Below are 26,990 nucleotides of genomic sequence, written 5' to 3' on the forward strand. Positions count from 1 at the left end.
CGCCGAGGCCAGAAAAGAAGCAACGGCAAATATGGCTGGCACTGGGCCTCATTGGTTGGAAGGTTGGACACTCCCACTGGCTCTCCGCATGCAAGGGATTCTGGGAGAGGATTTTTGAATTGGAGTTCTCAGGGGAAGAAAACTTCAGGTGGTTCTTTCCCCTCCCCCCAGCAGGGGGCGTGTCATCGGTTGCCGGCAGGCCACCAACAGTGGCCAGTGCAGGCCCGTCAGACTCCAAAGCTTCCTGAAGCTGGACAGTGACTGGAGACCAGCTAAGCCGCCCATGTTTATGACAGTTCTGGGTGGGAAAAGAGGTTCCTGGTGCAACCTGAACTAAGCTGGCAGAGGGCAACAGGAGATGTTTCTATGGGTGATAATGGTCAGCCCTGTGAACAGAGTTTTTGTTCCTGTGTTATTTTCGGTCCCTGAACCTATGTAGTAGTTGTAATGATAAACATTTAAATAGCTACTTTTGTTGTCATCCTCTGAGTTTTTTCCTTATTTCTGTTACTCAGATATTTGAGGCAGAAACTTGCCATTAAATAAAAGATTCCTTTTTTTTCCCCCACCACACTCCATCTTTGGAGATTTGCCTGGTAGGTGGCGAGTGTCAGGACCCCCTCCCCACCCCCACTGCTTGGGTTCAGTCCCATCAGAAACCCTGAGGCTCCTGTGTTCATGAGCCTCCTGGGCTCAGTGTGGTCAGGGTGTCCAGCTCTACTGTCTCGAGGCCTCTGGGTGGGTGAGGTTTTGGTTACACAGTCTGAGTCTGGGGTCAGTGAGGTTTTTTGGAATCTCGGGCCAGTCCATTGGATGTTGAAATGATGGAACGTTTGAGTCGTAGAATGTCAGCACGACAATGTACTCAAGGGTGAAAAACATTACTATTTGTCATTGGTATTTTTTTCTAGGGAGGGAACCATACACACACACACACACACACACACACACACACACCATATATATGTGTATATATACATACCATGTGTATATATACATACCATATGTGTGTGTGTGTGTGTGGAAGGTATGTCAACAACCTGCCTGAAGGGAATGTGATACCTTAAGAACTTTGGATGGCAGGTGCCAAAGAAGGAACAGAAACAGCCAATCTGCTTTGCATTAGAAACGAACTGGAATTTGCGGGAGGGGGGAATGAGAGAGACAAAAATGAGGGAGGATAGAGGAAGGAGAGGAGCCAGTGAGAAGGCGTGGGGCTGGGACACCACAGGGAGAAGGGTGAGGAGGCCAAGTGCCTTGTTCGTGAGGCTCTGCTGGGAGCTCCTCTGCTCTCCCGCATCTTGTAGTTCCCCAGCTTGCAGAGTGCCCTGGGTGGGTGGGGCTGGGCGTGTGTTTGGTCCAACACTGGTTGGTGTGAAGGGTTATAAACTGAGGAGTGAGGATTGTGGAATCAGAGAATTCCATGAGCATTCTGGCTGCTGAGTAGGACATGGATTGGCCAAGACAAGAGTAAAAATGACTAACTAGAGCAATAGAGATGGTGGTGGCTTCTTTTAAAGTGGGCCTGGTGCAAGTGGGGAGAAGTGGATGGGATTAATATCTATTCGGGAAATTTCTGATTTAGGATTTTATTTAGAAAATAGAATCAACAGGACTCCCCGATGGGGAGTCGGGAGGAGGAGGAGCTGAGTCCCAGGTTTCTGAATTGAGCTGCTGGATGATGGAGATGCCATTAACTCAGACTCGGAAGATTGGTGGGAGCCAGGCACCCTTCTCTCTTTCAATCTGGAATTGTGTTCTTCCAGAGGCTGCGGTTCCCCTTGCTCTGGGAGGAGGGCCCTCTTCTGCCAGCAGAGGGCAGCCTAGGCCAGTCAACACGCAGACCTGGTGGTAAGTCGAAGATGGGTTTAGGGACACTGGCAATGAGAAGGCTGCTGCAGGCAGCCTTATGATAAAGCCTTATGGAAAAGTTCTGGGGCTTAAATCCAGCCTTTGACTGAATGCGGATCAAGACACAGAAATGGGGGGCTGTTTACGTCCAAGGCTGTTGGCCAATCCAGGCCACAGCCTCTCTCCTGGGCTATTTCAACAGCTTCCTAATTCAGCTCCTGAAGTCACCTCCACCTCACACCTCTTTGCTTGAAAGCCTTCCATGGCTCCACGTTGCTGTCAAGATAATTCTATGATTTTTGAGACCCTGTACGTGCTGCACCTGCCTAGATATCCAGTTCAGCCATGACTGCTCACCTCTTTTACACCAAGCTCTTTTTTTGCTTCAGGCCCTTTGCATAGGCTGTTCCTCCCTGACCGGTTTTCTCTCTCCCTGTTTGTTTGTTTGTTTGTTTGTTGTTGATAAGTTAACTCCTTCTCATCTTGGGTCTCAGCTTAAATGTCACCTTCCCTAACCACTTTTTCTATTCTTTTTCTCAGTTACTTTAAAAAAAATCCTCATAGCACATAGCACTTCTATGTGTAATGTGCTATATACCAAGATAATTTGATATATCACTTGTGCTCTTTCTCTCTATTTTCTCTTTCCCTTTCTGTAAGTGTTGCCTAGGAGAGGTTTGGTCATAGGATTCAAAGCAAAGTCTGCCTCCATTTCCTTTCTGGCTTCCATTTTCAGTAAGTCCCAATAGAGCAGATATTGCAAACTGCCAGTTTCATGGGCCCAATCCTGCTCACAGATGTGGTTTTACAACTGTTTTCACTCAGTTGCTAAAGGAAGAGAAAAAAGCAATTTCAAAATACAGCGTTGGCTATTGGTGTTCTCCTGAATTTTTAGAGAACCTGGCAATCTCAGCGTCACGTTTTCACGTGATGAGCGCTGATATTTATTGAGTACCTACTAATGTCAGGTGCTGCTCAGAGTGCTTTCTTATGTGAAGTCATACAGGTAGACACAAGTGGTATTCCTTTTTGTGGTTAAGGAAATGAGCACAGAGTGGTTAAGTGACTTGCCCAAGAACTCACAGGCAGTAAGAGCAGCACCAGAATTTGAACCCAGGCAGCATATGTCTACAGTGTGGACTTCTAACCATTAGGCGATACTGTCTGATGGCATTTTGGTGAGCTGGGCTGTGTTGTCCCCTCCAGGTGGGTCATGAACTCCAAGAAAGGAGCTCTTGGAGATTTAGAAGGGAAGGAATGTTGGAGGAATCTGGGGTTGGGGGCGTGTTCCTGCCCCTTTCTTGGCAGTGCCCCAAGGGGTGGCCCAACTCTGTGGGGATGGACGGATGGTGTACTTAGGGAGGCTGGACCGGGCTCAGTGAACCTAACTTCCAGAAAGAGTCCCAAGCCCCTCTCTTGGCTTGGAAGTGGGGGCTACTGGACTTCAGGGGCTGTTGAGGGCTTGGGCATGGTCCAGCGCCAGGGAGAGGCCCTGGTTTCCCTCCATATCCCCTGATGGGGAGTAGCTTCCAGTGAGGATGGAGATTGAGTTTCCCTCCCATCCAGAAGGATGGAGGATAGGAGCAGAATTTAGTTTTTTGAGAATGTTTTTTGTACACTTGAGTTGGGGGGAGGGCTAAGATTTACACTTGATATAACACATTTGTAATTATTTTTATTATTTCTGTTCTTTTAATTGTCTTTTTAATGTTTTTTCTCCCCTATTAGAACTTAAAGCCCTTGAGGGCAGAACAACGTACATTGTTCTCCAATGTTCACACTGTACAGGTACTGTCTAGAGAACACCAGGCATATGGTAGATGCTCAATAATCATCATGGTAATTACCACGGACATTCATGGAGCACTTAATCCCATGCATGGCCCTTAACCTTTACATGCATTAACCAGCTCATCTGACCCTCACACCCCCTATCTCTGGGCTGGCATCTCTTCTCCCCCATTTTACACATGAGGAATCTGAGGTACGAAGAGGCTAAATAAGCTGCCCGAAGTCACACAGCTTGGGTTGTATCTAATATTTATTTAAAGATTTTATTTATTTTTAGAGAGGGGGGAGGGAGGGAGAAAGAGAGGGACAGAAACATCAATGTGTGGTTGCCTCTTACGCATTCCCTTACAGGGGACCTGGCCTGCAATCCAGGCATGTGCCCTAACTGGGAATTGAACCAGCAACCCTTTGGTTCACAGGCTGGTGCTCAAGCCACTGAGCCATACCAGCCAGGGCTCTAATAAATGTTTATTGAATGACTGGATGAGTGAATGATTTCCTGGCATGTGAAGTGTTTTCCTGCTATCAGGCTGCCCCTCATCTATCAGAGTGGCATGCCGCAGTATAAAATTGCATGGGTCAGACCCAGGCAGGAGGCTGTCTCAGAGCCTTCAGTGAGTCCCTGAGGCCCACGGGACAATGTCCTCACCCCTGGGATTGGTGATTGATCCTTTTCAATCACCTCTGGCCCCTCCCTCTATCCTGCTTTTTCCAGCATCACACCCTGTGCTTCAGTGCACTAACTAATCATAAGTTTCTAGATTCTTCTCAGCCTCCCTGTTTGTGCTGAAGCTCTTCCTTGTGTAAGAACCATCCTTCTAATCCTGAGGTTCTGTTATTCCCAAGGGAGATACCAGAAACGTAGGCCAGTTCTTTAAACCACAGCCATCCTCTGTTCAATAACACTAAAGTGCTTGGTTATATCTGGTCGCCAGCAGCGATGATGGTGGTGCCGGCGGTGAAGTGCTCTCATCCCTATCTCTCTGGTGGGGATACCAAGTCCCAGAGAGTAGAAGGGACTTGATAAAAGCAAAACTCTTGATCAGACTCAGCAGGGCCAGAATCCAGGCTGCTGGCCTCCTAGCCCAGAGCCCTTTCCACAGTGGGCAGCTGCTGTCTTTGACATTACACAGAGACACAGCTGGACTGCCCGGAAGGGACCCTCAGTCCTGAACTAACAGTGCTTGAAATTCCACCACTGGACAGCATTTCTTTTTGGGGTAAAGGGTGTTGAAGGCTTTTTGGTCTTCAGGGAGCCCCAGTCAATGGTGAAAACCCCCCGGGACGAGTCCCATGCTCAGCTCATGTCAGCGGGTTCCCAGGAGGATGAACTGGCTGACAGGCAGCCAAGGGTGAGATGCCGTGGGAAGGAGATCCTGGCGGAGGGCTGGAGGAATGTGGGAAGCACCAAGGCAGGCAGAGGAATGGGGGCAGGGTGTCAGCCCTGGAAGGGGTGGAGCAGCTGCGGGAGCCTTGGGCTGGGGACTCAGGAAGCTCGGCTTCATATCGACCTGCTGCGCGGTGCCAGGCAAGTCTCTTTCCTACTCGCAGCTCTGATCTGGGTCAGGGCTATGGAACAGACTTGTGTCTGGGTTTATCTTGAGGCTCTCGGTGTCAGGAAGTTGGCACTCCCCCACCCAGTGGTGGTTGCCTGGACAACCGTCTCAGTGGAGCTAGTGACCAGGGCGATTGTTGCCATGACTACAATGACAAGGTACAGGACCCAAGTGATTGGCTATCAGTTCTGCATTGAGACAGGTTCCTCCTGGTCACCTCCTTCCATCACCCACTAAAGTTCAGTGTTTGTGAGGCCCGATAAATTGACACCCAAGGGAAGTGTCAGGTGTCAAGGACAAGTGTTTCCATATACGGACAGGCGTGGTGACCTTGAGCAAGTCTCTGCTCTTCTCTAGGTCTTAGTTTCCTCATATGGAAAATTAAGAGGGTGCACAAGGCCCTTTTACCTCTAAATTTCTACCAATTTGCCTTTAAACAAGAGGCAACGTTTTAAGCCAAAGGGTTGTTTCCAAGAGTGACTGATGTGAACATGTTAACAGCTGTTATGTCTGAAATCCACTGACCTATCTACAAGACCTGGACTGCCCTGCTCTGGCAGGTGCTAATTTTTAATGCCTGTAAGTGAGGAGGTCTGGGTGGTCCCAGAGGGAGGGGCCGCCGTTATGCTTGGAGGGTGCTTGGAGGAAACTTGGAACAGGAATTATTAACAACGAGTTAGAGTGTATCTAAACATTTTGCCAACTTGTAGTCTATTCCTTTGCCTAAAGGCAGAACGCTGGCCTTGTCTGCGTGTATTGTGGTGGAACTACAGGCACTGCGAGTCGTGAAGGGACATTTTCTGAGCACAGGGACCCCACTGAGATCACAAAGATCCAGCCGCGGAAGGAGCAGATAGATGGCTCTCAAGCCTGGCCCTGGTCAAGATCTCCAAGAGAAGGATCAATCCTTCTTCCTGGCCACTGTACCTCCCTGAGTCAGCCGCGCACAGTCCCCAGAGAGTCAGATTTGCCAGCGTCTCGGTTTCAGGATGGCTGATGCCCAGACAAGTGGGCAGGGCACAGCAGGAGCTGGCAGAGCCGGGGAACCCAAGGAGGAAACAGGAAGCTTGGGGACGCCTGCTCCTCTTCTCCCAGGAGACCAGGCCCTGGGCAGTTGCCAGACCCTCAGCCTCCCAGATCCGACTCCTCTCCCCCTACCTCCAGGCCCAGCACCCCTCCCCACTCCCCCCACCCTCGCTTTTCTCAGCAGGACTTTGCAAACAGCTTCTCCGGATGGACGCGGCTGCTGCCTCCTCCCTGCACACTTTCCATTCCCAGCCCTGAGCCTCAGCCAGGGCTCCTCAGGAAAATTGGCTGAAAGAGACATTTTCCATGCTCTTGACTCCTCTGCTGGGTGGCTGTCCCTGCCTCCACTCCCGCCAGTCTCTTCTGCAGCAGGTCACCCAGTCCCAGGAAGAAAAATATTTGGTCAACTGGTTGCAGCTCACTCACCATTTAATTTTATACGTAATTTTATCTCCCTGGGCCTCACATTCTTTCTCTTTTAATATCCACCCAGGGACAGACAGGTTTCCATTGGTTTTTAGAAAGAAGAAGAAGAGAGAGAGAGAAAGAAAGAGAGAGAGAGAGAAACATCAATTGGTTGCCTCTTGTGCACCCCTGACCTGAACCCACAACCAAGGCGTATGCCCTGACCAGGAATCAAACTGGCAAACTTTTGGTGTACAGTGTGATGCTTCAACCAGCTGAGCCACCCGGCCAGGGAGGGCCTCAGTTTCTTAATCTATGAAATGAGTTAGCTCCCCTGGGAGGCAGGCTGAGGAGTCAGTCATTTTTTACTTAATTCTTAGCTCTGCTGATTACTGTGTGACTTTGGATATGACACTTAGCAACTTAGAGCCTCAGTTTTCCTCATCTGTAAGATGATGTCTCTTGCTGCTGTGAGGATCAACGAAGTAATCTGAGAAAAGGGCTTAACTCAGCGCTCTGCACATGGCAAGTGCTCAGTGAACACCTATTTTAAAAAAATTAATGTCTTACTAGTGTTTACTCGGGGCCAGACGTTGTGCTAGGTTCTTTACACACCGCCTTTCTAATCCATCCAACACCTGCACAAAAGGTTTGTCTTTGGTTCTGTAAAGCCGAGGGTCCAAAGATTCAGAGAGGCTATGTGATTTTCCCTCAGTCACACAGCTGTCAAATAGCTGAGGCAGAGGGACTCTGACTTAGGTTCGCTGATTCCAGAGTTCCTGTTCCAACCAAGGCTCTGGTAACTGGAAGAAAAAAAACAAACACCTGTCTACTCTAGGCAGATAATGAAGAGTGGGATAGCCTTGGCTAAGAATTTAGTCCAGACCTTAGAAACTGTCATTTCAATGCTTTGCCAGGGTTTGGGGCAGCTAAGGGGCACAGTCATTGAGAGGAGCATTGCTCACCTTTGTTATAATTAGGGAAATGCAAAGCAAGCAAAGAGACACTTTCTTCTCCAACCTTCCCTCATCCCATTTCCAAGAAGATATCCAGTGAGAAAAGACTTGTCTTTGGTTTCCTGAGCTCAGTTCCTTCCTGTAGGTGTGTGTGTGTGTGTGTAGGTGTCCCCACACTAACCAGCAATTCTCAGACTAGCTACCTGGAGATAGCCACAGACTCCACAGGTAAAGGGCTCACTCCCATGAGACTGCCCTTCAGTTCAGATGCCAACTGAAAGCTGAGGTTGTTACTGGTGCTTCTGACTGATCAGCTGTGCATAGGGGGTTCCAATGACCCCCTCCCACTCAGGGTGCCAGTTGCAGGTCTAGGTTGTTTCCTGTACTTCTGGCCAGCCTGGCTATTAATTAGGGTTCTCATGATCCTCTCTCTGGGTTCCATTAATTTGCTAGAACGGCTCACAGAACTCAGGAAAACCCTTTACTGACTAAATTGTTGACACATAGGGTGAGGTCCTAAGCAAAGGAGCTTCTGTCCTTGTGAAGCTCAGGGCCCTATATGGTGGCTCATGGAAGTGTTCTGATCCCCCACCCTGGAAGCTGTCTAAACCCCTCCTTTTTGGGTTTTGGTGGAGGCTTCATTACACAGCCATGGTTGATTACCTCATTGGCCATTGGCGACTGATTCACTTCCAGGACTCTCCCCTCCCTGAAATTCATGGCTGGTTCCTCTGGCTGCCAGAAGCCCTCCTCAGGTGCTTTCCAAAAATCATCTGCACTAACGTAAATCCAGGTGCAGTGGGAAAGGGGCTTGTTATGAATAACAAGGCACCCATTTCACTTTTACGGCTCTGAAGTGATTTTAGGAATTGAGGACAAGAGACCAAATATTATATTAAAAGATGCTCCCATTGCTTTATCACTCAGGAAATTTCTTGGAGTGAGCCAGGAACTGCATGGAGGAAGACTAAGTATATCTGAGAAATATATTTCAGTCATCTGAATGACTAAATATATATATATATTTCTTATAAATTGTAATATTGCAACTAGTAATACCTAATGTGGGTTGTGGTGTGGGGAATAGGGCACTATTGGTGTGAATGTAAACAAAACAGTCCTTTTGCCCTGGCTAGTGTGGCTCAGAGGGTTGGGCAGCAGCCTGCAAACCAAAGGGTCACCATCTCGATTCCCAGTCAGGACACACTCCTGGGTTGTGGGCCAGGTGCCCAGTAGGGGGTGCACAAGAGCCAACTATACATTGATGTTTCTCTCCCTCTCTTTCTCCCCCCTCACCTCTGTCTAAAAATAAACATATATTTTTTAAAAAACAGTCCTTTTGGAGGGTAATTTTCCAGTATTTGTCAAAATGTGTCATGCATATGCCCTCTGACCTAGTAATTTTCAATTTGGTAATTTCTCCTATATGTGCAAGAATATTCAGTGTCACACTATGAGGGCAAATCATTTGCATTTACCTAAATGTCCCTCAGGGGGTGAAATAATGTAGATCTATACTGAGGAGTATTTTGCAGCAATGAAAAAGAACAAGAAAAAAACTTGGACAGACTGAAAGGAGAAATAGACACATCATAATTATAATTGTAGATTTCAACACTCTTTTCTCAGCAGCTGATCAAACAAGGAAGTATAAAACCACTTAGTATATGGAAGACTTGAACAGCATATCAACCGCCTTGACCTAACTGGCATTTTAGAACACTGTAACCAATAATGGCAGAATGTGTATTAGCTTCAAGTACATGTGGGACATGGATCATGATGGACTGTGTGTTGAACTATAAAACAGGTCTCAAATTTGCAATAAAATTAAATTAGAAATCAATAACAACAACAAAAAAAGACATATAGAACCCTCGACCCCAAATATTTGACAATTAAACAACATATGTCTGAGTAATCTATGGAAGAAGAAATCACAGGGGGAATTGGGAAATATTTTAAATTGAATGATAGTGAAGCTACAACACACCACAATTAATGGGATGCATCTAGAGCAGTACCTAGAGGGAAATTTATAGCCTTATATAAATTATATAGCTTTTTTCTGATATAGCTTTAAATGTGTATATTAAAAAAGAAGAAAGTTCTCATGTGATTTAAAAAAAGAACAAAAAAATAACGAGGTAAATTTTTATGCACTGGCCTGGATAGAGAGAGTAAATTGAGTGAACAAAAAGCAAACTATGTCTAATATTTACAGTATCATGGAAGACATATAATGCTTGCTGCCCCTCAATGTCCATTCTGTCTTTCCTTGAACATGGAATCCCTGGTTTTGAGCTGGCACATGGCTGTTCAGAATAAAGTATCCTAGACCCCTTTGCAATTAAGTGTGGTGATGTGACTAATGAGTTGTAAGCAGCAGTACTGTGTGTATCTTCTGAGAGGCTGTGCCTTAGTTGGGCTCCTTACCACCCCCTGCTGGCTGGAATGTGGATGTGGTGGCTGCAGCCTGAGGAGTGTATTGGATGGGAGACGGTGGACTGAAAAGATAGAAGCAGCCGTGGTCCCTGCACTGTGGAATGCCATGCCAGCCTTGGACTGCTTGCTTCTGAATCTCTTTTCCATGAGAGAGAAATATATTTCTATTTTGTTTCAATCACTGCTATTTTGAGTTTTATGTTTTGTAACTAAACTCAGTCCCAATGCATGTAACTATGATCCCATTTATGTGGGGAAACAAACAAACAAACAAACAAACAAACAAAAAAACAACCCCAGAAAACAAGCCTATATACACATATGTCAGATGATTTTGACTTTGGTACAGAAATCCCCAAGATAAGTTGCTCAGCATTGAAAACATATTACCTTGCCTAACAGTAAGTCCAGAGGTGGGGCAGCTTCGCAGATGGTTAGTTCAGTGGCTTGACTTCATCCTCAGTGACACTGGTACTTTTCATCTTTCTACTTTGCTATCCTCTGACTTGATTCCAGCATAATTTCAAGATGTTGGCTACCGTTCCAGGCATCAAATCCATACACTTCAATGAGCAGTAGAAGAAAAGGGACTGTCCCTTCCTGCTACCGTTCTTTTTCGTTGGTGCCTCAGTACTTGTGTGAGAGCAAAGAAACTTTTCTAGAACTCCCCAGCCAACTTCCCTCACACCTCATTGACCATAGCTGGGTGGTAGGTCCACCTTTAAGCCAGTCTCTGGCTTAAAGCAATCAGGTTTATTCTTGACCCATGAAAAAGGGAACAACAGCAAAACTGCAGCTCTGAGAGCATTGAAGAAAAGAAAAATAGCCAAATGTCTGCTACAGGGTATCTGTAAGTGGGCAAAACCCTCTGGAAGGGTACACCCTACAATGCTAATGGCAGGCAACTCCAGGGTGAGGAGTGGGACATGGGGGAGAGCGGGAGGCACAGTGTGGCAAATACCCGAGCTGCCTTTCCAGTGACCCTTACCCACTTCTCCATTGTTTGTAGAAGCCATCTTGTTAGGGCAGCAAGGGATGAATCCTAATTGGCCCAAGCCAGGTGTGGCAATCTCATTCATTTTGGCCAGATGATTGCTTTTCCTACCTCTCTTGCAGCTACAGGTGGCCGTGGAACTCAGCCTGGCCAGTGAGTTATGAAGGGATACTTCTGGGAGAACAATTTCCTCATTGATAAAAAGAAAACTTCTTTTTGACCTTTCCCCTTTCCTTCTTTTTAAAAAACCATTTTATTTATTTTAGTTTTAGAGAGAGGGGAAGGGAAGGAGAAAGAGAGGGAGAGAATCATCGATGTGAGAGAGAAACATCAACTGGTGTCTCTCATACGCAACCCGAGCAGGGACCAAATCAGCAATCTGGGCATTTGCCCTCAATAGGAATCGAACAGGCAGCATTTCACTGTGCAGAACGATGCCCAGCCAATGAGCCACACAGACCAGGGTTCCCCTTCTGTTCTTACTTGGGACACTGGTGTGAGGAAGTGATCTAGGGGATTGTTGCAGCCATATGCAACCATGGGGGGAAAGCCTGGGGAATGATGCAGATGCACGCCCTGTATCCTGGCATTTTAGGGCTGATGAATCAACCGTAAAATTGCCGACCTCTGGGCTCTTGTTAGAAAATATCCTTATAAGGATTTCTATCATGTGTAGCTGAGAGCAGCCGAACAGACAAATGCATCTTTACTTTGTACCATACATTTTCCATTGTTTTTGACACATTCTTGTAAATAAAATGTATTATTTCTGCAATTCAAAATTCAATTTTAAAAAATATACCACCGGGCCTGGACACCTTGGGAATACCCAACAGGCCTGAAGAGGCAGGCACTCTTGCAAAGGGGACCGGGAGAAGGCGGACGAAAGGAACAAGCCGTTCTGTATGATTAAGTACTGACTTCATGGTATGAGGGGTGGCCAAGAATACATTTCTCTATTACTTGAGGGGTGACCAAGAATACATTTCTCTATTACTATCTGGGTTTTGATCAGAGGTTACAAACTGTCAGCCTCTGGTCAGAATTTGGCTGGAAATATTTTGTTTCTCCTGCTCAGGATTTCTAAAAATTGGAATTAGCAATAATGATTTAAGAATTGGGACACTTCACATAAATATCTGGCTTGCAGCCTTTTAAAAAAAACAAACTATTTGGCAACACTGGGTTCACATTCTAACAGCAAAAATGGGCAGCTTAGTTCTGTTGCTGCCTTAATGGGCAGGACAGGTGCTTCCAATTTGCCACAGACCTTGACACTCCCTAATGCCCTTCACCCAGTCTACCTCACCGATTTCTAGTACCTATCTGATACTGTGAGCATCTGGGTTAGTGTGCCCTGGTTTAGGTTTTAGAATCAATGTGTGCGTGCATTTGTGTGTAACATGCAACAGGTACATTCCAGATGATTGGCCATGTAAAAAGGCCACTGACCTCGACCACACAGGCAGGCAAACATTGAAGAGAATTGGATTTGGAGTGTCACACTCACCCTGGACTGTTGTGTAAGACTAGAAAGGCTAAGCGTGCCTTTGGCTGCCCTGCTGGGTCACTTGGAGTCCAACTCCAGCTTCGATACACTGGACTTGTGAAGATGTCCTGCTGGCAGAGGGAGATAACTCAGAGGCAAGGCTTACACCTGTGGGTAGGGAGTAGGGTTTTCTGAAAGGCATGTGGAGGTTTGCCCACTGGAGGTCGGAAGGAGCCAGTGCGCTTGCAGAGAAGTGTGGGCTTGAGGAAGAAAAGTCAGATCAGACTCTGGGGGTAGCCTCCCAGAGCTCCTACCCCCCACCAGGGGGCCACCCTTTAACTTAGGTCCCTTTCCATTCATTAGAACAAGATGGAGTGTGTGTGCGCGGAGAGAGAAGACCCAGCCATGACCCCATCTATCCTTCGCTCTGTCCTGCTGTGGTAGGCAGAAGAGCAGCTCCTCAAAGGAGCCCCTCAAAGGCCCACGTCCTAATCCCTGGAACCTGCAAAAGTGTTCTGTTACAATGGGCAAAGGGGGATTAAGGTCGTAAATGGAACTGAGGTTGCTAATACCTGACTTAATTTTTTTTAAAGAGTTTATTTGTAGAGAGAAGAGAGAAGGGACATAGAAAGAGAGGGAGAGAAACATCAATGTGTGGTTGCCTCTTGTGCACCCCCAACTGGGGACCCGGCCCACAACCCAGGTATGTGCCCTGACTGGGAATTGAACTGGCAGCCCTTCAGCTCACAGGCCAGAGTTCAATCCACTGAGCCACAGCAGCCAAGGCGCTAACACCTGACTTTAAAATAGGGAGGCTATCTTGAATGAACTGAGTGGGCTCAATGTAATCACAAGGCTGGAAGAAGGAGGCCAGAGAGGGGAGAACCTGAGAGGTGGCAGCATGAGACGGACTCAGCCTGACATTGTTGGCTTTGAAGATGCAGGAAGGGGTCATGAGCCAAGGAAAGTCAGTGGCCTCCAGAAGCTGGGAAAGGCAAGGAAATCGAGTCTTCTCTAGAGGTTCCAGAAAGAAGTGCAACCCTGCCGACACCCTGATGTTGGCCCGGTGAGACCCATGCTGGACTTCCACAGAGCTGTAAAGTGATAAATTCGTGCTGTTTTAAGCCACTAAATCGATGGTAATTTGTTACAGCAGCCATAGGAAATAAACACACCAGGCCACCCGGAGGAGCTGTGTGTCGTCGACATCCAGCTTGCTGCCAGTATCAACCCCCAGACCTGTGAGTGCGGACACCAGACGTGCGAGATAATGCTAGGCACTCCAGCCCCCGAGTTTCCCAGCTGAGGCCCCAGAGAGAAGCTGTACCCATCTTACTCCGCCCAAATTTCTGACTCACAAAATATATACGTATAATAAAATAATTGTTTTTATGCCACTAAGCTTTGGGGTGGTTTGTTTGGCAGTATAGTAACTGGAACAGCCATCTCTTCAGGCCTTGAACTTGAACCAGATGGAACTGGGGAAAACCGCACACGCTGCTGAACCCAGAGGTCCCATCCCATCACTAGTATTATTTTTAACAGAACCCTGAGCCGAACAGAAGGGAACACTGCTGAAGTTGAAACTGAACTGGTATATGTTTTCAAGCTGTTGAACTAGAGTGTTCAAATATTCCTGGGATGGAGATCATCACTTAGAGAAATCTACCTTCTCTCCTCCGCTCTGTGTATTTTGATCTGCCTAAGGTCACGCGTGCACAGCAGAGCTGAGAGATTCTTAATCTTTATAAACAGCCAGCTATGACCCTCTCTACCCTCCCTACCTTCCCTTACTGAATGAAGGAAGGACAGAGATGTCCTGTGAGATGTGAATTTCCCACCATCCAAGGACAGGGAGTCCCAGCCTGAACCTGATTCCTTGGGGGTACCCGAGTGGAGGCTTTGTGTCCCTGGCTGAGAAATTAGAACTTTCCATCAAGGCCAGTGGTCCTCAGCATTCCAGCAGCCTGGCTGGGGTGTGTGGGACCCAGGTGTCCTTCATCTCATCTGCATCAGGCCGGCACAGTTTGTGGCACTCCCCCACAGTGGGAGGGGTGGGGGGGACTGTGAGGAAACTTGGGGCTCCTGGGAGACATTCATCTTTCCCGAGCTTTATCATTTTTTCCATAACACGACTCTCCCTTCAAGGTGGAAAGTCCCAGCTGCTGGCTGAGGATACTCTCAAAGTGCTTTTGTGCTCCACCCCGCCCCCAGCGCAGGCTGCAGGCTGCTGGGCAAAGGACACCTCCCTCTTTGTACCAGCGCCATAGAGACAAGCCCTTAATACCATGGGATTAGAATTCTCTGTTTCGAAGCCCGGCTTTGCTACTCCCTAACTGTGCAATCCTGGCAGGGTACTGAACCTCTCTGTGCTCTTTCTCCATCTGAAAATTGGCATGGTGATAACATGGACCAGTTCTGAGGATTTAATATCTGAAAAGCGCTTAGCACAGCAACTGACACATTGATGTAACTGCTGTTATTATTACATGACCGAGGGCAATTCATCTCCTTTCTCTGGGCCTCAGTTTCCCCGATTGTACAATGAAGATAGTAGTTTCTACATGATCTAAGAGTAAACACTGATTACCCTTTCCTGCCGTGTGGTCTTGGACAAATTTCGTGGGTTCTCTTGGCCTTCATCTGCTCACCTGTTCAGTGGTACCTGTTCAGCCGCTGGCTGTGGCAACGATGAGATGAGAATGTATACCAAGCGTGTGGCAGGGGGCCTAGCACACAGAATGCGCTAAAACAAAGTTAGCTTTTTCTTTTTCCAGTTTGTTTTTATGGATGAGAAAGAACTTTCTAAACTATAATTGGCTGTGTCCCTGGGAGGAATATTGTGGTTTTCTCACATGCTTTCCCAGCCATGCCTTATCCACAGACTCACAGAACCAGAGAGGTCAGGAGTGGAAGGGCCTTGTATGGACTGGTGAGTCCGTCCATTCAACAACTGTTTACTGGTCCCCTGTTATGAGCCAGGCACCGCTGTAGGTGCTCGGGAGAGGGCAGCGAGGAGCGCCCTGCCCTCGGGGAGCTTTCCTTGGCGGGGGGGTGGGTAGACATTGACCATGAGCACAGGAATAGATAACAGAAGCTCATATTCAACCCCTTTATTTTACAGATGGGGAAACTGAGGCCCAAGAGGGAAGGGCACTTTCCTAAAGTCCTCCAGTGTCATAGCAGGGCTAAAGGCTTCATTGTAGTCTAAGAATATTCAACCCTTAACAAAGCCCGGTTTCCCCCAAGGTCTCACTGTGTGATATCAGGAACAAACACATACTGAGTCTTCCTAGATGCAGGAACTGTTTTAAGTACTTTACACACTGCAAGTCGTTTAATCCTCAGGGAGAGGATTGTTCATGAATCCTATTTTATACATGGGGAAACTAAGGCACACAGCGGTGGAGGGGAGCAGGGCGTGAACGCAGACGCCCTGGACCTCAGCCATGGTGCTGTCCTGCTGTGCTGGCTGCATACTCTCCCCCCTACCCTGATCTGCACTGTTTCTTTCTCCCCTCCCTTCTCCCCCCCCACCCCCAATCCTTGTCACGAGGATTTCTTTCACACCCCGAGGAACCTCAGAGAAGCCCTCTGCCTCTCTGGCCCTCAGTTTCCCCATCTGTGAATTGAATGGGTTGGACTGGATTGTCTTCAGGGCCCTCCGCAACCACCCTGCTTTAGTCCCTTTTAAGTTTGCAATTATTGTATGTATTTACTTTTTTCCAGCCTGCTTCCCCAGACTGTGAGCTCCAGGGGCAGCATCCTGCTCCATCTATTCACTGCTTTATCCCCGGAGCCTGGAACTGTGCCCTGCACTTAGTAGGCTCTTGATAAATATTTGTGGATGGAGAAAGAAATGACACAGTAGCCCTCAGTTTTCTCAGCAACAGCTCCTGGGCTCTCTCCCTGGGCTCTCTTCCTTTCTCAGCCTGGGGGGCCCCTCCCTCCCTCCCTCCTCCCCTCCCTCCCTCTCACCTCCCAGGGCCGACTCCGGCCCTCCATCCGGCCTGCATTTTTCCGGGTTTGATATCATTTTTTCCACTCTCCCGGCTGCTGCAGGCTGCCGCTGCCAACTTTCCACAACTGGAGCCCTTCCCCCACGACCACAGGCCGAGGACAGCTTGGGGTGGGGGAACCCTCCCCCTCTTCCTTTCGCCAGGGGAGAGTTGGGTTGGGGAGATAAGTGCCATCAGTGCCTGGCTGGCAAGATCTGGGGGGTCACAGCTGGAGGCTGTGACTTGCCTGCCTGTGCTCTACCCTTCCTGGCAGCAGGGACAGGGCCCCGTGGAAGGCTCCGGCATCTGGAAGGGCGGCTGTTTGGGGGCAGTGTGTCAGGCATCAGGGACACGACGAGCCAAACTGCTTGCATCTTGTTCTCCTCTCAAATTAGTGACACCCCTTCACCTTAGGCTGGAAACTCCTGACCTGACCTCAAGGCCTCCTCCCCAGCCAGCCTGGATGCCTTACTGCCTCCTACTTCCTGCACGGACAGAGGGGGGCGCGCCCCGGGGTCTAGTCCTCACTGGCTGGGTGGCTCTGGGGTGTTCATTCCCCTCCTGGACTTCAGTTTCTACATTCAGAAAAATGAATGAGTTAGACTAAATTGGGGGTCCATCCTGGGGAAAAGTGGATTGAATTTCTTGAAGGCTACCCTCCTTCTTTAAGTTGTGTGCAAAATTGTGCTTGAAAGTCCATTTCCCTGGGGACCCTGTAGCTCTTCGTCACACTCTCCAAGAGACTGGATAAGTTGGGTGCACCCTCGGGTCTGACAAGCCTGGACTGGAAAACCCCGGCAGCCTCCGTCACAGCAGCGCGTGGTCTCCTGCAGCCGCCGTTGCCGCCCTGTGCCCCAGCTTTCTAATTAGCAAACAGGGGCTGTGAAGATTAATTAATAGTTGCCGCAGCTTAGTACACAGTCAGCTCCCAACACCTCCCAGCTATTTTACTGTCGGGATGAGCGCTAACATTCTTTCCAGATAACATTTTATGAATCTATCATCCAAAAAATGGGCCAACGAGAAAATAAGGGGTCGCTACACTTCACTGTGGTTGTGCCCCACCGGGCCGCCCTCAAACCCGGAGCAGGGCGCCTGCCCAGTGGCTGGGAGAAGGCCTGAACGCGCGGTTGTTCCCAGGATTTCACCGACTGACCCTGACGCAGGGCAGGCGGCTAACCCAGTCTGTAGCCAGTGGGTGGGAGAGGAGGGGGTGGAGCCGCCTGTCTGAACCCAAAAGGAGCAGTCTAGACATTGGGACGTGACATTCTTCTGGTCTGCTTTATTGGGGGGGGGGGGGGTTGAGGCGGGGCGGGGGCGGGAATGTTTCTGAGGGTTGGCCAGAGCCCAGGGGTAAGGAAAGGTTTTACAAAAAGGTATGCATGGTGTAAAAAAACCTACTCTCTGTCCAGCTTGGGCTTCGGCCCCATAGTCTGTACATCGCTTCCAAGGGCCGAGGGGTCCCCGAAGCTGTGGCTCCGGGAGATGCTCTGGCCCTCCGGGCGGCGGGTAGGTAAGGCCCACGATGCGCACCCCGGGTCACCGTGCCTTTGACCCTCGGTGGCGTCGGCGGCGCTCGTGGTGCACCCCAGTGTCCCACCGCCTCTGGGAGGGAGGGCGGCCTCAGAGCACGGCCAGGTTGTGGCAGGACTTGGAGCGGGCCTTGAGCGCCCGGCGGCGGGCGCTGCGGGCTGTCAGGCGTGCCAGGAAGCGACGAGCTCGCTGACCGAAGCTGGCCCGCCGTCGGGGCGCGGGCGATTCGCGGGCGCTGCCGTCCCCGCGGCGCAGGCGCAGCTGGCGCACCACGCCCTCGAAGAGTTCGGCCACGTTGTGCTGCAGCGTGGCTGAGGTCTCGATGAACTTGCAGTCGAACACCACCGCGCAGGCGCGTCCCTCTGAAGTGGCGGGTGGTGGGGGTCAGGTGGGCGGGGTGGAGGAGGAGATAAAGGTAGGAAGGGGCACGTTCAGTCTCAACTGGAAGCACCTTTTCCTTTCTCAATACATTGTGCTGGGTGCCAGGGGACTCAGAGACAAACCAGACCTGGCTTTGAGGAATGAGTTCACGGGTTGGGGGCCGATACTGGTGCAGGAAGACAGGGAAGCTGGGACTAGGCAGGGACGGGTCTTGAATGCCAGGTAAGGGGTCTAATGTGTGCATCAGAGTGATCTGGGGAGAGATTCTGATTTGGTAGGTTCGGGATGTGGTCCTGGAACCTGCAATTTAACACAATCTCCTGGGATTACGCTGCGGAATTTTGGGATGCCTGGTCATGTGGTCCCCTATCCCCAGGATGCCAGGGGGCTGGGACGCAGCGACTCAGGTTCTAGTCCTCAGTGGCTGGTGAGCCTGTGGAACTGCTTCCCCTTGTTGGGTCTCTGATTCCATAATTTTTGGATTGTTCCTTGTAAGTACGGCCATGTTAAGATCTTTTTGGGTCCCACTTGATATGTCAAATATACTAAAATATTCCCCATCCCACTTTAAATACAATTTATATATACTAACTTTAAATATTTTGGTTTGCAGTTGCTAGATGGCACCATATCATGTTTTGTAGATAATTCAAGCTTCCTGAAGGTATAAATTTCTCAGTATACGTTGGTGCCAATAATTTCTCAGATGGCCATAGAAAAAAGAAACCTCACCCTTTGTGACAGCATGGATGGACCTGGAGAGCACTGTGCTAAGTGAGATAAGCCAGCCAGAGAAAGACAAATAGCATATGACCTCACTTATATGTGGAATCTAATGAACAACATAAATTGATGAACAAAATTGAAACATGCATGGGCACACGGAACAGACTGACAGCCGTCAGAGGGGAGGAGGATTGAGGAACTGATGAAAGAGAGTGAAAGGATTAAGAAAAAAAAATGGTACATTTACACAATGGAATTCTATGCAGCAGAAAGAAAGAAGGAGTCCTACCCTTTGCAACAGCATGGATGGAGCTGGAAAACATTATGCTAAGAGAAACAAGCCAGGCAGTGAAAGACAAATACCATATGATCTCACCTTTAACAGGAACCTAAACAACAAAATAAAGAAACAAGCAAAATATAACCAAAGACACTGAAATAGGGGACAGACTGACAGTGACCACAGGGGAGAGAAGAGGGAATTTCAGGGGGGAATGGGTAGGGTTTACAGGAACAAATTTGGAGGACACATGGACAAAAACTAGGGGTGGAGGGTAATGGGGGGGAAAAGGGGAGGGTTGGGTGGGTGGGCTGGAATGGGAGTGAGAGAAAACTGTACTTGAACAATGATTAAAATAAAATAAAAAAAATATGTATGTAACACAAAGACACAGACAACAGTGTGCTGACAGCCAGAGGGAAAGGGGCTGGGGTAGGTGGCGGTGGGCACAGGTGGGGAGATGGGGATGGAAAGAAACTTTGCCTGGGGTGATGGGCACCAGATGCCGTGTGCAGACAGATGTTTTATTGAGTTGTACACTTGAAACCTACATGGTTTGGGGAATGAATGTCAGCCCAATAAATTCAGTAAGAAAAGACAGGCCTTGAGGACTAGGCCTATCCGGCCCGTTAGATACAGTGTCTCTGACTAAGGGTATGGAGGAGCCAAAGAGGAGTTTTTAAGCAAAGAAGTGACAAGGTCAGGTGTGGTTCTGGGACACTCTGGCAGCTGTTGAGGAGAATGCATGAGGGGGGCATAGACGTATTGCAGGGCTGGCCCAGGCTAAAGTGGAGACAGCGGGATGGGGCAGCGGCCTGTGGACGGAGGAAAGAGAATGTGGCCTTACAGGATTTCGGGACTGGTTTGGAGAGAGAGGGAGGAGGCAGGAATGGCTCCCAGCTTTCCCCGCGCAGGCCAGCAAGGCAGGATGGGGGCGGGGCGGGGCAGGCAGGCCTGAGATGAAGAGCACTGTGGGAGCAGCAGTGACCACGGGCCAGAGAGGAACGTGGAGAAGGGGGGCGCACTGGAGAGCTCACCTTCCACGGAGACTTCCCTGCAGCGTGCCAGGTCCGCCTTGTTGCCCACCAGGATGATGGGCACATGGTCCGCCTGATGTGTGCGCCGCAGCTGAATGCGGAGCTCGGAGGCGCTCTCGAAGCTGCCTCTGTCTGCGATGGAGTACACGATGACGTAGGCGCTGCCCGCCTGCAGGCATGGCTCCTGGCTCCAGCTTCGGTCCTGTGCGGGAGGCACCCCAGGCCCATCCTCAGAGGACACCCAGGCCCTGGTTGAGAAAGGGGCTGGGGTGGTCTCGGATGGGGCTGGCGTCTATACTTGGGACAGGTTTGGAGGACAAATTCTGCCATCATTCCCTGTTTTCCTCGAAAAGCAGTGATCCTCTCTGAGCCTGTTTCTCCGCTTGAAAAACAGGCTCATTGCCTCACCACATTCTCTCACTCATTGATTCCTTCTGTTGTACTGGAGACAAAATTATATATATATGTACTGCAGACATAATTATATATACACGTGTGTGTGTGTGTGTGTGTGTGGTTCTGCTTCCCGCTAAGGAAGGTTTGCTGTTCAGCTGTTCTGGCTTTGCCTGCTTAACAGGTTCAGTCATATTAGACAGTTCTTTTGGTCTTCTGCAGTCTTCTCAAAAGAGAAAAAAGGAAGGCAGAAAAGTGAGGACAGAGGCTGACTTCAAGGGGAGGCATGTTTCAGGATGGTTTTAAAGAGAGAGATAAAGGAGCAGCTGTGGGGAGCAAGGGAAGGGGGTGGGGGCGGCTCGGGCCGTCTTAGAACGTGGACCCCCTGCACACTGTTTGACCAAGGAAAGGAAAGCACTGGAGTGATTCTGATAATCCAGTAAGATGGTGATTTGTTGTCAGGGATGGCACTCTGAGCCTGGACCACCTGGGTGACAACCTTCTAAGTGTTTAACGAGGCGCAGTTCTCGCCCTCTAAAAGCTCCTGGTCTGGAAGGGAGGCTGTGGAAACGGAGAGTTACAATGCAGCGAGATGAGCACCCACATGCAAGCGTCCGGAGAAGCCATGGGGGTGAGGGAGGGGGCCAGAAGAACTCAACCTGGCAGAGTGTGGGCGGCTTCACGGCAGACCTGTGGGTGGGTTTTGAAAGGATGAGCAGGTGGAAAAGGAGAGAAAGGAGTGGGCCAGGAGTGGGAAATACTGACTGGGGTGGGAGAATTGTTTGTGAGGGGAAAAGAAGCCAGAAATGTTATCTGATAAGCAAAGAATATAGATGAATAGGAAAGCATCAGATCCATGGTCAACATCATTGTCAATGGGGGCGCGTTTTCAACAGTCATATTGATCCTTCCTCAGGCCAAATAACTGTGGGCTGAGTCAGACAGTTGTAGGTACCCATTCTGGGTTCTCAACCTTGACTATGGACAGATTCCTCCCTGTCGGCCTCAGTTTCCTCAGCTGTAGAATGAGAGGGCAGGTCTTGAGCATACATTTGTTCATTGCACAAATATTTATGGAGGGTTTGCTATGGTTAGGATCACAAAAGCTGGTTGGTGCATGATTGGTGGGCAAGAGTCTCTTGGGGGTATGATTAAAAATATGGATTCCAGGATTCCACTTATACAGTTTCTTATTCATTAGGTGTCAGGTGAGTCCTGAGAATTTGATTTTTAATACTGTCTCTAGGTGACCTGTTGGTCAGCCAAGCTAAGCAAAGGTCCACCCAGTTTGTCCAGATGCTGCTTCTCTGACACCTAACCATCTAGGCTAAGGATGGAAGGGATGGAAGCTCATTCCAACAGGCTGCTACCGAATGGGCCCTTTTGGGGAACTGCCTTCACAGTCATTGACCATGGAAACTGGCATAGTTTCCTCATTTTACTTGTAGGAAAGACAAGGGCCAGAGAAGAGAAAATTTTCTCAAGGCCACACAGCCAGATGAGCACAGAATTCCAGCTCCTGCCTTCTACTCTCCCTAATGGGACTTGCAGGCTGATCATTCTTCTTAATTCACTGGACTCTTCCCCACAGGATTCTCAACTGTATCCAAAAAGTAGCCCTTCCCTTACCAGCCTGTGAGCTCCATGGGGTCAGAAAACATGGCTGCCTTATCCACTTCCGGGTCTCCAGTGTCTTGGCCCACGATATTTTCCCGGCAAGTGTTTCTTAATGAACAAATGGGTGAAGGAGTGGAACCTCAGCTGGAGGTTCAGAAGGTGATGCTCCCAGGGAGGGCGAAGGGGTAATCCTAGTACCTGAAAGTACAGGCTCTGGGGTCTTATAGATCTGGGTTTGAATCTCATTTGCTGAGAACTTTGAACACATTACTTCACCTCTCTGAGCTTTGATTTCATAGAACAGGAATCAAGAGGAACATTCAGTGTATAGTTTTTTTCTTGACTGAATGTCATAATATATGTCCAGCGCTTAGCACAGGGGCTGGCACTTAGGAAGAGGGTGTCCATAAATGTCAGCTGCTGCTGAGAGAATCATCATCACCAATGTTATGCTCATTTGGACCTGGGGCTCCTTCCATGCTTGTTTAAAAGACTTGGCTACTCAGCTCCTTCATTGCTCAACTGTGGGTCTGTCACTGGAGCTGTCAGCCACCCAACACCACCCCCTAATTCCCCCTGTGGCCAGGACCCCCCTGCGTGTTAGGGAGGACCTACTCCTAGAGAGATGGATCTCAGGTGATTTTTAGATCCTTCTCTTAGTTGTATTTCTTCAAAGTTCTCTATGAGCATGTATTACTTGTATAGCAAGGAAAACAAAGAAAACTCAATTAAGATGAGAAAAACACAGTAGGGACACGTCCCTGACTGCTGCTCTCTTCCTGCTCTGGAGGGGGCCAGGGAAGGACGCCCTTCGGTTTCCTCTTTCACCAGCTACCAAGTTTCAATGAATAAGAATTATCATTATTTATGATTCTGCACCCATGTTCAGCATTTTTTTCATGCTCCAAACTGTGCTCAACTCTGTGAAATTGCATAGGAACTTAAAAAAAACAAACACCACAGTTGGTAAGGGAGGCAGGAATGATCAACCCATTTATCAGATGAGAAAACTGAAGTTCAGCATGGGTAAGTCAACTGCACAAAGCCACACAACTGGTAAGAAAAGGAAAGGGGGGCTCACCCTCAGGCATTCTGATGATAAATTCAGTGTCCCTTCCTCTGCACATCGTGGGTGGGCGGAGTGGGATGCGGATGCTAATAGGAGGGGAGGCTTGCAAGGAAAGATGCACACCCTGCAATGGCTGTGGAGAGGGCACCAGCGGGTGAGAAAAGGGGGTGAGGGCCGTGAAGTTCTGTCTCTGGCTGGAAAGGCTGCATAGGACTACGGGTGTGGTGGGTGCTCAGAATGGCGCCTGGCTTCTCGCTGCTCTGCAGTGTCCTAGAAAGGGACAGGAACCTGCTACTAGACTCAGCACCCATCCCCCCAGACTCTGCTTGCTGTGCCATACCAGTCTCTCAGCCTCCCAGGTGTCCATGACCACCAGCGTGGTGTCTTCTCCATCCACTGTGAGGGTCCTCTCATACACATCTTCTGCAAGGGAAGGAGAGCTGGGTCTCAGGGAGGAGGGGCAGGCCTGGGGAGGGTGTGGGCTTCCCCAGGCTCTCCTTACAGCCACTGTGTCCCTCCACTCCTGCTTGAAGTGTTCACCCTGCCTGTGTGACGTCTGTCTCTCCTGACAGGTCAAGAAGCTCCATGAGGAGCCCATGTGTCCCGAGCTGCCAGCTTCGTATGTGGCACACAGCAGCTACTGAGGAAGCTTTTGTTTTTTTTGGCTGATTGAATGAATGAGTATGAAGTGATGTGGTTAAAGCTGGGCTGGGAAGTCTCCAGTCCTGTTCTGTGCCTGGCTTACTTCGGGCAGGTCAGTTACGTTCTCTGGGCCTCAGCCTCCCCATTCGTCACACCTTCTGCATGGGTTCTCACTCTTAGAGGGGCCAGGCTTGGTGAAAGGGCCCAGTGAACGTCCCCATGTGTCCCCACTTCTCTCTGCTTTTAACCAGCTCCCGTCCCATTCACCCTGTGTCTTCTCAGCTGGTTCTGCAAAAACCCATCTTCATTTCCTTTGTCCGGTCCCCATTCCCCATCATCCTAGAGCCCCCCCCACCACCCTCTCAGCTCACTGTCTCTTGGGAATAAAGGGACCCAGGGCCTAGAACTCGGGAGTCTGAGAGTCTCCATTTCAGGCAGGATCTTAGTTTTGCTGCAGGTCGTGGTGGCCATGGCCGGTTGTCTGTGGAGCTGGGATGATTCAAGGGGCTGGGGCAGAGCTGGGGCCAGGGGTTTCTGAGCTAGGTGGAAGTCCACCCCGTCTTTACACTTGACACTGAATCCCATACTTCTCACCCATGGAAAACTGGCAAAACTCTCACTATTCCAGGAATTCGCCTCCCACAGACCACGGTGTAGGCGGTGCCCTGCCCAGCTCTAGGGGGTATATTCACTGCACAGTCTGTGAGAATGATGCCCCTCTGGGTTGGGGAGCGCAGTGAGTTGCACATCTGATCTGGACAGCCTCGTGCCCCTGATGATACGGCTTCCATTCCGGCCACATTCCAGCCCAGCCCACAGGGCCCCTACCTCCCAGCGGTTCCTGGAGCTCCCGTTCTTGCTTCCCTGCAAAGAGGCTGGCCAGGCTGGTCTTCCCTACGCCAGGATCCCCGAGCAGCACCACGCGGTAGAGGGCCTCCCAGGAGCCTTCAGAGTCGCTGGAGTCAGAGGACCACCCGTCGGGGGCAGGTGAAGGCTGCCGGGTGGGCGGGTTGAGCGAGGCTGACTGGCCCAGCCGTGGATGCTGGGCTTGCGTGGCGGTGGAAGGCGCTGCGCTCAGGCCAGGCTGGTGGCCCCGGGGGGACAGGGGCAGTGGGGTGCTGGCTCGCCGACGCAGGGGGGCCTTTGCTTCTTGCTGGGTGTTTAGTGTCATCCTTGGGTGGGTGGGGACTTGGCTTCTTCCTTCTTCCCTTCTTTCTGTGAGTAAGAAAGGGGATGGGTGGTGAGCCAGGTGCTTTGAGCCCTTTCTTCCGCAGGGTCCGGGTGAGTTGCTGAGATAGCTTCCTCCAGAGCTCCTCTCGTTCAAACGGGAGGAGGAGGCGTCTCAGGTCCCTGGGGGTGAGGGCTTTCTGGCTTCAGGCCCAGGGTCTGCCCCGGCAGGGCTGGGGGTGGGGTGGGGGGGGTGTGGGTAAGCCGTGAACACACACGTGCCTGCACACCAGAGTCTGGTTCCTGTGCCTTGCGGATGACTCACTCCCCCAGGACACACAGACAGACGGAGGGGCAGCAGCGAGGTGGGCTGTCCACACAAGCGCGCACGCACTCGTGTACCAGACCTGCCCCTCCCGTTCACAACCCAAACCCACGTTCTGAAATGCATCCGATGTACCGCGTCCTCCCCTCCCCACCATCGGCGGGCTGGGGGATACGGAGTAGGGTTAAAAGTCCCTGGGGGTCACTTCTCCAGAGGGCTGGGGGAAAGGCAGGAATGCGTGGGTTGGAACCCCGAAGGGCACGGGTCTGGGGGCTCCCTCCGCGGTAACCTGAGCACCGTGGTGCCATGGGAACGGCGTGTCCGGCCCGCCCCCTACGTGAAAAATTCAGCAGCGGCTGGCACTGCCTCCCGCGGCTGTTGGGGGGCGGGGGGCGGGCTTTGAGGCAGCCGGGCCAGGTTTGGTGACCGCACAGGGTCCTGGCAAGGGGCGGGGAGGGCACCCACGGGGGCTGGGGGCGCATGTACGGTTCCCGGAGTCAGAGTCCGAACTCGCCCAGCCCGGGGTCTCGGTCGTGAGACCCCGGATCCGGGCGTGTTCCCTGTCCGGAGCTACCAAGACTTCCGGAGACCCAGGTGAAGGGCTCTAGTCCCTGGGATGCTAGTTCGAGGACCCCCTCGCCCCTGACTGCGTCGCAGACCGCCTCCCTCCACCATGCAGGCGCCCGGCAAACTCCGCTCCAACTAGACTAAGTTGGCGGCGGGCTGCGCGGGCCGTTACCTCGGCGTGGAGAGGGGTCCAGCGTCCCCGGCCCGCAGCTGCCGGGTGCTCCAGGCTGTACCACCGCCTCGGCGCGCACCCCCTCTGGCCGGTCCCGCCCCGCCGCCCCAGCCGGGGAGGAGCCGCAACCCCGCCCCGTCCAGCCCCGCCCCAGCAGGGCAGCCCCGGGGTTCCCGCCCCAAGGCCTTGGCTGCTGAAAAACTTCACGCCGGGGTCAGCTGACCTGCCTCCTCGCGTCCTTTGTCTAGAGTGGGGGCCAGAGGGAGGAAGAAGGGGGGCTCAGAATTCCGGGGTCTGGGTCGCCTGTGCACCCACGTCTGTCCACTCCAGCACCGGGGCGCACCAACAACCTTGGTCCTTTACAGGAACTGCTCGGGGAGCTCGTCGAATGTTCAGACTCCCAGGACCCACCCTCCGAGAGAGGCGGATTCCGCAGTCCTGGGAGAGGAAGGGTCCGGGGATCTGCGTTTTAAACAAGTGCCTAAGCGATCCTGATGCAGATTTGGTGGAGGCCACTTCGAGAAACTCTGCTCTGAATGGATGGAGAATTATTGGTCGGCGCGGGGGTGG

General features: G+C 50.6%; 1 protein-coding gene across 1 annotated transcript; it reads right to left on the bottom strand.

Moving 5' to 3' along the window:
- Positions 1-17,812: 17,812 nt before the first annotated feature.
- On the bottom strand, positions 17,813-26,523 carry REM1 (RRAD and GEM like GTPase 1). Its single transcript, XM_045833264.1, has 5 exons — positions 26,421-26,523; positions 25,018-25,404; positions 23,888-23,970; positions 20,469-20,670; positions 17,813-18,406 (listed from the first exon to the last, which is right to left on the bottom strand). Exons 2-5 carry the CDS (start codon positions 25,358-25,360, stop codon positions 18,135-18,137), a joined length of 900 nt encoding a protein of 299 aa, XP_045689220.1. The 5' UTR covers positions 25,361-25,404; positions 26,421-26,523; the 3' UTR covers positions 17,813-18,134.
- Between the last annotated feature and the right edge of the window lie 467 nt (positions 26,524-26,990).

This window comes from Phyllostomus hastatus, unplaced genomic scaffold, assembly GCF_019186645.2.
Source record: "Phyllostomus hastatus isolate PE091 unplaced genomic scaffold, TTU_PhHast_1.1 phas_contig_17, whole genome shotgun sequence".
NCBI classification, from domain to species: domain Eukaryota; kingdom Metazoa; phylum Chordata; class Mammalia; order Chiroptera; family Phyllostomidae; genus Phyllostomus; species Phyllostomus hastatus.